Source organism: Candoia aspera, chromosome 2 (genome assembly GCF_035149785.1).
Source record: "Candoia aspera isolate rCanAsp1 chromosome 2, rCanAsp1.hap2, whole genome shotgun sequence".
Lineage (NCBI taxonomy): Eukaryota > Metazoa > Chordata > Lepidosauria > Squamata > Boidae > Candoia > Candoia aspera.
The window spans coordinates 145,488,950-145,502,133 of NC_086154.1; the positions used below are offsets into that span (position 1 = coordinate 145,488,950).

Genomic DNA, 13,184 nt, shown 5'->3' on the forward strand with positions numbered 1-13,184 from the left:
AGAGAGAAAGGGTCCTCCAGCTGATTTGACCAGCTTGGCCAATGGTAGCACAGCAACATCTAGAGAACCTTGTTCCTGTTGTATTGCTGCTATATTTTCCTCTGTCCATGTTTCTGAAGGTTCACAGATTCTTTGTTCCTTATGTAATCCTTGACTAGTAGCAGGGAGACCTGTGATTCACATCTCTACAGGGCTGTGCAAAATATGCTGTGATTGCAGGTCAGTCACACACACTCTTTTTCCACTTCAGTTTATTTCCCACAAGTTGCTCCATTGGTTTTTTGTGAGGGTGAAATTTGGTGGGAAGAAAAACAGTCATATAGTGCACCCAGGGTTCTTAAGGGGAGGCCCATAAATGGAAAGAATGCATAAAAATATAGTAACCAAATGTGGTTCACCATTTTGAAATATGCCCTCCAATAAAAGTGTGCAATGCTAGATGATATGCAACCTCCCTCCCCCCTCCCTCCCCACCTCACAAGGTGGAAATAAATTGCAAATGATGTTTTTAGGTAGTGAAAAAAGCTTTGGTAAAGTTGAGTGATTTTAATTTCTTAGATGGTGAGGAACTGCTCTGCATTAAAGCATCTCCTAATGCCGACTGCTCTATTCAATCCCTGTGGACCTTACCACTGGAGGATCTTCTGATGGCCGCTCATTAGATGATTTTAAAAATACAAGGGAACTAAGCAATAAAATGTTGTATACAAAATGCCTGCACAGGTTTCCAGAGATGCATGCCTTTTTCCAGAATGCTCCATCTGCTGTCTGATTCTGTTTTTTTTAATTGCATTCTCTCCTCCTCAGCCCCACCAAAAACAGCCAGCCAGCGTTTAATAGCCACCGAAGGATGTTTTATCTGCTGGGCCCCTTCCTTCTCTGAATGGGTCTCTATTCTAGCTAATCCATCAGCCTAGCAGGAACCAAACACGTTTAGCAAAACCAAAGGCAGTCTTTCTACTGGGCAACTATTTCATTTGTTTTTCTGTTTTTCCAGTTCTTCAGGCTTTCTCAAGCATCAACAGCATCTCATCTAAATAATCTAAGCTGGAGATGGGCAACCTCCAGACCATGGGATCCACACAACCCCAGCATCCTGAATTTGCCGTACCAAAATTCAGGGGCAAAAGAAATGGAGTTTTGGAAGAGTAATTTTTTACTTTTATTTTCTCCAAAATAAAAATGGAAGTGAGCAGGAAGCCTCTCGGAGGAAACTGATCCCATTTCCACTCTTAAAACACAACAAAGAGCTCAAACCTGCACAATCAAATTTAGGACATTTTTCCTCTGAATTTTAGTGGCATGATTTTTGACCTTTTTGATGGCTTTTGAAGGCTTTTGAAGGATGTAAATGGGGGCTGTTCTGTTTCAAAAGATTCCCACATACTACTCCTCCCCCACCAAATCCCCAAACATGGATCAAAACTATAGGACTATTCCTTTCCTGTAAGCCCCAAGTTTCCTCAGAAAGTTCATCTCTGGAATTGGTTGGTTGGTTGATTAAAAGTCTCTTCAATTATGGGTCAAACCCATCATATATAATAAATGTTATTACTGAGCAATAATGGCATCACATAGCCATCATAGCTTGATGACTACTGAAATGGGGAGGGAAGACCTTTTGGGATTGCCCCAAAGTCTCAGAAGAGATACAGGAAGCATTTTGACCACAGATTGCTCACCCCTATCTTAAGCATCCATTCACTCCAGTTATTAGCATTCATAATTATAGGTGTTAAACAATCCTGTTGTGGCTGATCAAATTTTTAACAGTTTATATAATGTAGCAGAGCCAGTTTGGTGTAGTGGTTAAGGCACCAAGCTAGAAATTGGGAGACCATGAGTTCCAGTCCCGCCTTAGGCATGAAGCCAGCTGGGTGACCTTGGGCTGGTCACTACCCCTCAGCCCGAGGAAGGAGGCCAGGGCAAACCACTTCCGAAAAACCTTGCCAAGAAAACTGCAAGGACTTGTCCAGGCAGTCGCCAGGAGTCAACACTGACTCAAAGGAGATACATAGCAAATAGGTACAATAGACCAAGATCTAATACTCATGCTTTTTTTCAATCCATAAAAAAAAAATTCTCATTAAACACATGGTTAAACATGCTTAAATGTAGGGTCAAACACTGGAACTGGTTTCTCATGGAAAGACTGATTTCCACCATTTTTCAAGAGAATATTGGAATTAGACGTCCTTCAAAGAAAAGTGCTTTGGGCCTCATTTACTTGGATATTTTAGACATTTTGCAGCTCTATATCAGCTCTAAAGAAAATTCTTTCAGTGCTTCCAACTAGGATGCTAACTGGAAAATTTATTTATTTTTAAAAGTTTCATCTATGTAAACATGGGATCTTCTTATTAAAGGGGGAGGCTATTTTCCTGGAATGTAACTCTTTCCTGGTTCATTAAATTAAACCAGTCTTTCTAGCATCCGTGGGGCCTGCCCGTCTATTTTAAAACAAAGTGGTCTCCCCTGAGACCATATAAATAAGTTTTCTTCCCCCCTGCTTATGTTAGAAACTTCCTCAAACTTTTAATAAGGCCCTTGGTGCAGTCACATAAAGTATACTTTTTAAGGGAACATCTTGCTAATAAGCTTTGTTACATCAATTCTCTGGATAGACAATTATTATTTTTAATGAGAAGACAAGAAAGTTGCATGTTTTACTGTGTGTTTTGGACTGGAGGTGGTTGGATAGTTATGACTGAATCCAACAAACTAATCTTCCCAAATTTTGGCCCATCAAATAAGTTGGCCTTCCACTCCAATAATTTCCAAACTATTTATCACCCAACGACCATAGAGTCAGAGGCAGCTAAGCTGGCAAAGGCTATTGAGACCTAAAGCTACTGACAAGTGGCACAGAATAAGTTCTTATAGTAATATCACGATGTGCTCTTGACATTGATGTCAGGATTTGGGTATGCCCACAGTCCAACAGGGGCCCTGTAGTTACTTTCCAGATCTCGCGGGGCCTTCATTCTGCTCTTTAATGTTACTGCTGATCATTTGCTATCTACAGGCCATGACCAACGAAAAAGGAACAACTTTTTTTTGTACAATGGTGCATACTAACAAAAAGGGCAAGTAAATGGCTAATGGTGAAACTTTTGTACAAGTATTACTTCATAATGGTCCTCAGCGAGGGCTTATCAAAAATCAGGTCATAATGAGTAAAACAGTGTGGTAGTGAAAGAAACATTATGCATTATCTAGAGTATAGGACATTTGTAGTGGCTAATATTGATAGCTAAGTATGCGGGTAGTCTTCAGAAACTGTCACTTTGATTACCAGATGCTGCAGGTTGACAATATACAGTGGCTTGGAAAAAAATGGCATTCAGTCTTGGGCTTATAGCTGACAGATTTAGATCAATTTGTGATGTTGGATGTTGACTTCTTGATGAGCCTGTTGCCACTCCTTGTCATTTAGATCAGCTCTTCCTGAATTGGTGCATTTCAGATACTTGGACTATTCCCTACTTCCCCTAACTTAGGATGTTGGAAAATGAAGCTCAAGGCATCTAAAGATGCAAGAAATTAGGAAAGATTGATGTATAGGACAGGGAGCAGGGCCCACATCAGAGATCAACACTTGCATGCTCCATCAATCAGTGTGTGTGAAGAGATCCACTGAAGGCCCATTTCGCTGCTCCTCTTCCTCTTCTTCCTTGCTATTGCTGTGTGTTCTCTTATTTGTCCTTTCATCTGGAGGAGTCTTCTTCTTCCCTTCCTGTCCATGTCTGAAGTAGGATCAGTCAAAGGACAAGAGACAGGGCCTTCTCAGTGGCTGTATTTGGACTGTGCTATATCTTACCCTCCAATTCCTTCCCATGCCCTAATTAGTTACAAAACTTTCCTCTTCTAGAAATCTTGCCTCCCCCAACCAGATGTCCTTCTGATGTGTTGGTCTATAACCCCATAATTCATCAGCAGACATCATGAGTGACTGCTAGAAAGCTATGGGAAGAATAATCAACACACTTGATGGCATTCATTTGGAAGAAGCTATTTTGAGAGAGAGAGAGAGAGAAGTAACATGAGCAAGGAGTAGAAATCCAGTTGCTGGCCTTGTCCTCTATCCAGGATGACTGTGAATGTTTTAGGTTCACAAATGTATTCTGAACTAGCTTTTTACCATATATTCATAAAAGCTGCAGATTGTATAATATATTCTGGTACTAAATCAAGAATAGTCAGCACTTTTTACTTTTACATTTCTGTGAGCTACATGCAACACCAAAACAGGGCACAGCTTTGTATCTAAGAGTCATACGTATTGATGCATTTACTAATAATGCAATACCTCTAACCACTGAGGAAAGGTGGGATCAGGTAATCCTGGTGTGTACTCCCTCCACTGCTCAGATGCTCACTGTAGATGGACAATTTCAAGTCTCCTTTTCTCTCTTCTTATGGTTCTCTTTAAAGCTGGTGTGATGCTCTTCCAGTTAGAGGATACATTCAGAAGACTGTAAAGAAGGGCATGTAGCTGCTGTAAGTGTATTCCTATCTCTAGTCTGAAGACTGGAAATTTAATTTTGCAGTCAAAAGAATATCCCATTATAAGGTTCCAAAACAGAACTGATGTGTTATAATTATGGAGCGTGTATGTTTATTACCTATATCATTCAATAGAGAGTATTAAGATTAAAGAAGGTGATATTGCAAATGATGTGAAATATTTTGATGTTGCAGAGAATTTGAACTGATTTTGCCTTCCTTATATGTGAAATTGGATGTAATTGCTGTTTGCTGCTGTTGTTAAACAATGAATTGGAGGTACTATGAATAGGACTTTCTCCCCCAACTACTCTATTCAATAACAACTCTGTAAGTGGGTATGTCTGAGAAAAAGTAATTGGCCCAGATCCACCCAATGAATTTCCATAGCTGAGCATAGACTTGTCCAGTGCCTTGAATTGCCAACAATGTGCTAAGTTTGCTTATGGATTAAATACAATTCCTCTGGGATTCAAGAAAGGGTCTGATCCATAGGTTAGTTGTCCTTGTTCTCAATCAACTGAGGGTCCTTAGAGACCTTTATCTCCTAGTTAACATTTCTGGGACTTTGAAATTAATCAAAGTTGCTACTTTTCCTGGAATGTTCCCTTGGTCCTTCCTCCCCCAGCTCCTGTGAGATCACAAATAAAAGCTCACAGAATTAATGGAGTTTTCAGGCCAGGTTACATATCACAGATTTGTACATCTGGCACAGCTTTTACAAAAGACCAACAAGTTCCAGAAAAGTCAAGGTCCAGAGCTAAACTCTTTCTATTGCATTTGTGGCTGATTTGTTGCTTATTGGTAGCTCACTGTAGAAAAGGTAAGTCTCCCAAGGAGGGCATTGCTTTAAGAGCCAGTATATGGAGACACTGTGGTCTTTCTTAAATGTTCTTTCATCATTGCCATAGTCACATTATTATACTAAACTCTCTTTCATATTGCTTTCTATATATGTGGGAATATTAACATGGGATAAAAGATCAGTAGAAGAGCACTCTTTATGTACCTGAAGAAATGTCACACAGAAGACTACTTCACATATCATCCCAGAATGCAAGACATGGGGTACTGGTCTTTATTATAGAAAGGGAAATTCCACTTGAAAAACCTCCTAACAATAAGAACAAATTGACAGTGGAAGCAATTAGCCAGAGAGATGGTGAACAACCTTCACTGGATGTGTTTGAGAAGAAACTGGACAGCCATTTGTCTGAGATATTTTAATTTGGATTCCTGCACTGAGCAGTGCATTGGATCCTTCATGATTTATGAATGCTATCTGAAAACCAGCTATAGCTGAAGAAAGATTAATGTTTAGGGTTGCCTTATTCCAGGTTTCCATATCTGGATGGTCTAATTTTCACAGTATACAAATAACCCAATAAGCAGATGATTGGAATATTATGTAACTTAATGCATTGTTGAATGGCTAGTGATTGCATTAGGCATGTTCCAAGAAGCTACTATGAAAAATTTAAAAGGACTGGAAGAAGCATCTGTTTCTTTCACTTCTAAAATAAAAATACATCCCCTACCACAGAGCCAACACTGAAACCTGCATCCTCCAGCCATTGTTCAGCTGCATTCTTCACCACATCCAACTGAGATGACTAATGGCTAGAAATGAGAGGAGAAGGTTATGCCCTGAGCATCTTTACTTCTCTCTCTCTCCAATGCTATGAGTAAGGAGCAGGGCTTTCAGAGTTATTTAATCTGAGCACCTTTTACACAGCAAACTGTTGAAAGATTTCAGGACCCAACATTTAAAAAAGCCTTATTCTGATATAAAATATTTGAAGAATAGTTCATGGAAATAAAACAAATCATCCTTAAGGGGAACTCAGGAATATGCATTCTACTTTAAAAAAAACCATTAACACATTCATCTGAAAGCCTCCAATATGCCAGACAGAAGTGCTGGGTGGCTAAACATTGTATCTTTCCCAAATTAGCATCATTATCTTCTCATATGCTGACATCCTTCCATCTGCCCCTTTATATCCCTTGCCATCAGTGATCTGGTTATTCTTTTTTTGCAGCTTGCTGATTAACATTAAGTGAGAAATCATGGACAGGTGAGTCACTAAAACAGCTTTATCTTACAGAGCTTAGCTGAAATGTTTTGTTTTGTGTTATACATTATTAAAATTTAAAAATGATTTTCAAAATGTTAAATCTTTCCAGTTTTGCTTTTGAAAGCCAGCCTTGTATCAATAAGAAAAAGATTGCTTTTGATGCAATCAAATAAGGGCAATTAAGAATACAATCTTATAGTCTCTGGGAAGACACAGGATCCAGTCAGATCCATTGTAAAAGATCCCTCCTTTACCAGGATCAAAAAGCTCCCTTCTTCTTACAGCATTGCTGTTGATTTGATTAGCTAAAAGTAAAAAAGTGTGCCAGGAGCACATCAAAAATGGAGTAGGTTTCAATCTGCTAGATCTAAAGCCTCCTTAGACTTTGAATATGATCCCCAAATAGGGGAGAAACCATATTAACTCTGAAGCTGGAATAGTTAATTTTTCTTCTTATTGGAATCAGATCCAGCAATATATTTTTGTTAAAAATAGATTTATTGAATTAAACCTTCCCTCCACCTTGCAAGTTGGTGCAAGTCTGATAGGGCTTCTGATCAGAAATGAACCACCACAGATGTTCTCCCCACTCTGCAGGTTTGTGTGGGTTGGCACTGCCAATCCTTCAAACCTAACGCATTCTAGAAACTGTGATAAATAGAATTCCAAGAAATCAGTGGAGTAGAAAAGCAACTCTTGGCATTTATTCAGAATGTTGCACCTTTTTTACCCCAAGTCATCCCTGGTTCTTTCATTTTCACCTTTCACTGGAGTGAAATCCGGAGGTAGACAAGGGTGACAGACTGGATTTGGGAAAATATTAGGATGGATGTGATTTGGAGGAAACAGAAGAACAAAGGCCAAGTACAGGACTTGCATGAAAAAGTATTAGAAGACAGATGAACCTTCTAACATAAGGAACAGAAAGAAGGAATGGCTTAGCTCTGGAGCCTGACGCCTGCTCGAGATCTGGAGCCAAAGCTGGAGTAGAACTGAATCAAAGTGGGGCAGGCTCTGGAACAGGGAGCAGGAGCCAAGTTCTGGAGCTGCTTCCCTTTCTGCTTCCTTAAAGTACTGATAAAGTTTACTAAAAGTTACCAAATGCTATATGTAATTCATTTCCTAAAATAATCAAACCTCATTCCAACCTAACCCAAACATACAGTTCCCTGCCATGCTGCTGCCTGTTCATCTGGCCTTATGGGGTGGGCAAAAACAGGGCTCAGCCTGGGTGGAAGCATCCGAGTTTGCTCACCGTTGGATTACCCTTGTTATCTATTTACCCCTTGGAGGCCTTCCAGATAAACAATGTGTTAGTCTACAAGGGACCAGCTTAAAAGGGAAATCTATCACTTTCCCAGCCCTTCCAACTGTACTATAACTGATCATTTGTTACACATACAAATAAAACAATTCAGGCTTGATAAGCAGCTTTTAGGTATCATTTTTTTCAGTGAAATGCATAATTACCTTGGCATATTTATTATTCAGTAATATCACTTAGAAAATATTTTTAAACTTAAGATGAAAACTTGGTTTAGTTTACTTTTTCCTCCTGTGGCTGTGGAGTCAGAGCCTGTAAAGGCAGCCACAGGTCTGGAGTCAGAGCAGGCATGCAATGGAGCTGGTGCTGAGGCTGTGAAGCTACTCCAGAGCCGCAGTGGCAAAATTTAGGGCACTGTTTACAGTGGAAAATGAGGATGATGCAGAAACTGCCTAGAACAGAGTGATAAGTATTATGTTATAAAGTACCACCAAACTTTGTGGACTTACACTAACAAGGAAATGGATGAGTTGCTGGTGAGGTACAGTTCAGGAAGTGAGCAAATCAAAGACTGTATGATTAAATGGATGCATAGTTTAAATAGAATAACTGACATGCAACAATGGGAGTATCAATGAAAGAAAAATGACAAATTTACAGACGATATTTCTCAGCCTTTCAAGGTAGACCAGACTAGGAAACCAAAGTCACGCAGGGCAAAAGTATTTTTTATTGTAAGGTTACAATAACAGAATCTTGCAAGTCTCAAATGTGCTTCCTCCCTCCCTCCCTTTATCTTCATGGGAACCAAGGAGGGTCTTGTCTGAGACGTTTTTTCAGGTTACAGTTCTGCTCTGGACTGAGGCTTCTTTTATCTGACTGTTGTCTTGGTAGTGGCTCTTCCTCCTGTCCCTTCTGTCCATTACAATATTGCACATAGAGAAAATTGGAATAAGATATTTTATCTATTACTCCAGTGTTGATTGTGAAAATAAACAATTCATTAAATAATTTTGGAAATGTAACCATTATGTTGGATCACTTTTTCATCAGCCCAACTCACCTCACAGGGTTGTTGTGGGGAAAAGAGAAGGAGGAAAGAGTATTAGGCATGTTCGCCACCTTGAGTTATTTATAAAAATGATAAAGGTATAAAAATTAAATAAACAAACAAACAAACAAACAAATAAATAACAGCTAGGAATGTTGTAAAGTCCAATGATTCTGGGAAATGATTTGTAAGAGAGTGAAACAAATTTTAAAGCTGGGTTTCCTTTTTCAGCTTGCTAATTTTTAAATTAAATATTATTAATACTTATATTCCTACGAAGTATGCAGAACTGGCTTTGAACATGGTAACAATAGCTAGGATTCTTTATGCTTCTTGTTGGAAATTATGAACAATCCCTTTTGCAGAAGAATGGCAAATTAAGTTATGGAAGTATGCACTGATGTCAAAACTAATTTCATACCTTAAAAAACAAATCTGATATAGGATGTAACTCAATTTGGAAACCAGTTTTGGATTACAATCCAAAGTTGTAATATATTGGGTTGTACTATAACCAGAGTTTGGGTTTTTCCTAACATAACATTACAATATTTAATCATATTATGATAGATTAAATTCCCCCAATTTTTTAGATTAGGCAGAAATTATTGCAATTTTTAAAACCACAGTCTATAACTTATAGTTTGAGTCATATTTGTTACAGTTACTAATTACTGTAAAATAAGTATTTTACTTACTAAAATAAGTAAAACGTTAAAGCTGGGTTATTATAATTACTGTATAATAACCTAGCTTTAACATTTTACTTATTTTAGTATTTTTAAATCTTCAAATTGATATGACATTCTAATACGCAGTTTTATATCATTGTTATTTTGAAACTTTCTAGCTAATTTTATAAAGCTTGTGAATTTGCTTTCTATTTTTTCCTTTCTGTTCTTTTTCCTTTTTAAATTCTTCCCCAGAATTTTCTTTGATGGTACTTGTACAATTAATAAATTATAACCCCAAATGATAAGGCTTCAGGAATAGAGGGAGTCATTGTTAAGGTGTGGGTTTGTGTATGAAATGGCTTAACGTGTGTATGGAGACTTCATCTGTGCTTGATAATTGGAAAAATTCTGTTATTGTTCTCTTAGACAAAAGATAAATTACAAGAGTGAATGCCAAAACTACTTGGGATCACTTTATTAAGCTTGATGGGAAGGTGTTTGATAGAATTTGGATTGAAAGCTGGCAGTGAACAAAATTTGGAAAGTACAGTGTAGTTTTATACCCAGTAGGGAATGTGAATACCAGATTTTTGCTCTTCAGCGAATCATTGAGAAATAAATGAATTGAAGGAAAAAAAACCTTCATTGCACTTCAGCTGATTTAAAGAAAGCATATGATAAAGAGCATAGGCTTGAATTATGGATTGGTCTGCATGAATGTGGAGTTGAAGGTTGATTGCCGAATGTGATAAGATGGGTATATGATGGAAGTAAAGCAAGCATGAAATTAAATTAAATGGTATGCTTAGTGAATGATTCACCCCTGAGCAGGAAGTAGAACAAGAATGTGTGAACAGGGTGAAAGGAGTAGTTGAAGACTTTGGTCATACAGAGAGGATGAATGAAGATCAAACTGCAAAACCAAGATCTGAAAGAAGAGCAAACCATTCAAGAGAAAGGAGCAGACCTGAGAATGTTATGGCCGGATGGAATTGATGAGCTCCTCAAAAGAGAGGGGTGAGAAGTTAAAAAAAAGAAAAAAAAATGCATGAATCAGTGTATGGATGTGGTGGAAACAAGGATGGTTGGTGAGGACAGAAAGATGTGTAGAGGCATAGGGAACAATGCTGGCATAAGAAAGGCTTAGTTAGACTTCCTTTTATCTCCTGTGTTGAATTTATTTTGTTCACTACTTCTCTTTTTCTGTGCTCGGCATAATGTTCTTTGCCTGTAAAATGAATAATGCCATGGGTATGTAAGTGTATAATATTTTTTAAAAATTCTAGACTGAGTTTCGGAACTAATTTGAAATAACATGGCTGATCTTGGAACATGTAGATTAGGACTGCATGTCTTGCTGAGCCAAAATAGGTTTACTTGTCTGTGGCTTAGTCTGTTGTGGATCTTGGAACATGTAGATTAGGACTGCATGTCTTGCTGAGCCAAAATAGGTTTACTTGTCTGTGGCTTAGTCTGTTGTGTGAGCCCAGCCAATTGTGATTAATTCAGTATCGCACAGCTAAGCAAACGATGGCTCAGCGTGACGAGTGAACTGAGTTGCAGCGTTAAAAGCAGGGATGCAAACATTTGCGCACAACATATGAAAGAGATTGTCTAGAAAGTAGCATGGGGTGGGAGAAATGTTAACTGAATGCACAAATAGAAAGAATAACTATTAAATTAAATCCTATGGTTTCCATTTTTGCTTGCCATCATACCTTTCAAAGATATGACCCCCTTACTAATGTATTATTATTTACTTATTTAAAGAACTTATACGGCCACCTATTTCATATAATGATCCTAGGTAGCTCACAACAACCAGTGAAAAACAAGAATACAAACAAAACCATCCTTCCCACCAGCTGCTAGACCAATCAAACTATTAGCCTCCTGACTCAACCCCCATCCTAGCCCAACACTAGGGGGAAGAGGAAGGTCTTCACAGCCTTCTGGAAGGCTAGGGACCCCTGGAATCCCTAACACTCTTCAGGAAGTTTTCATGTTGAAAAGCAGTCTCTAAATTGTGAATGGACAACCCACAGCCCTTGGCCAAAAAAGGGTGGCCTGTGGAGCTAGGTGAACCTCTACCCATCCCTGATCCATAGGAACCAGGGGAGTCTGCTGCACTTATGGGCTGCCTGATGAGAGATGAACTTCTTTTAACAATGTGCAGCTCAGAATTGAAATTATCTATTCTTGGAAGAAAAGAAGGATTTCTGTGCTGCATGGACAACTGGATTGTTGGTGTGTATATCTGCATGCTTCTGAGAGGAATTGTACATATGTGCAGGTGTTATGTTAAATTCTGCAGACATATTGAAATAAATTTGAATTGAGCCTTATACCAATTCTTGTCAATTAGCAGCTGCATATACAGATTAGGGATTGCACTGATTATGTGTCTTGTTTGCTTACCTCTAGCTTTCTGGCTTGTGTGTTGGTATCTGTGTGTGTATGTATGTGTCTATGGGCAATTTTATACATGCATAATCTAATCTGCCAATGCTTCTGCTTTCCTTCCACCTTCTTTTCTGGAAGCATCTTTGTTCATATTTTAAGTTTTGCAGCACGTGCTTTTAACCTTGTGCCTGTTTCTTGTGATGTACCATGCCTATGGTTTCATCTGAAGTTCTCCTAGGCCCAGCCCCATTTCCTCAGAGGGCGAAAACAGAAGCACTGTGACCACATTCATCCTCCTGGGCTTTACGGAGAAACCTGAACTGAGTCCTCTCTTCTCCAGCATTTTCCTTCTCCTGTATGTGTTTACAGTACTGGGCAATGGCTGGATGGTCACCTTGATCAGAACTGAGCAGTGCCTGCACACCCCGATGTACTTCTTCCTCAGCAACCTCTCTCTCTTGGATCTTTGCTATTCCTCAGTCATTGCACCCAAGGCCCTGGAAGCTCAGCTACAACAGGGCAAGGCTTCCATTTCCCTGCCAGCTTGTGCAGCTCAGATGTTTTGTTTTACCACTCTGGTGACAGCAGAGTGTTTCCTCCTGGCAGCCATGGCCTATGATCGTTTCCTGGCCATTTGCCACCCTTTGACCTACACCTTACTCATGACCCACAAGAACTGCATTTGCCTTGTGCTGGGGTCTTACAGTTGTGGCTTGGTGGGCTCCATCATCCAGACTAGTGGAGCTTTCCGGTTGTCCTACTGCGGGCCAAACCGTATCAACCACTTCTTCTGTGATATCCCTGCTGTCTTGAAGCTCTCTTGCTCTGACACTCAGCTTTCTGAAGTAATCCTTTTTGCTTCCACAAGTGTCATTGCCATAGTAACCACAACCACCATCTCTGTCTCTTATCTCCGGGTCCTGTGGAATGTCCTCTGGAGCCACTCCACTCAAGGGCGACAAAAGGCTCTCTCCACCTGCTCTTCCCACCTTACCACACTGAGCCTCTTCTATGGCACTGCCATCTTCATGTATGCCCAGCCAAGGAACAAGAATGGATCACAAGATCAAGACAAGGTGATTTCCATGTTTTATACTTTGGTGATCCCTCTGCTGAACCCAGTCATCTACAGCCTGAGGAACAAAGATGTGAAAGAGGCCATGAAACATCTTTTGAGCAGGAAGATTCATAGCCTGGCCATGAGGTAG

General features: G+C 39.4%; 1 protein-coding gene across 1 annotated transcript; it reads left to right on the forward strand.

Moving 5' to 3' along the window:
• The first annotated feature begins 6,576 nt into the window (after positions 1–6,576).
• Positions 6,577–13,184, forward strand: LOC134490091 (olfactory receptor 5AR1-like). Its single transcript, XM_063292972.1, has 2 exons — positions 6,577–6,584; positions 12,206–13,184. Exons 1-2 carry the CDS (start codon positions 6,577–6,579, stop codon positions 13,182–13,184), a joined length of 987 nt encoding a protein of 328 aa, XP_063149042.1.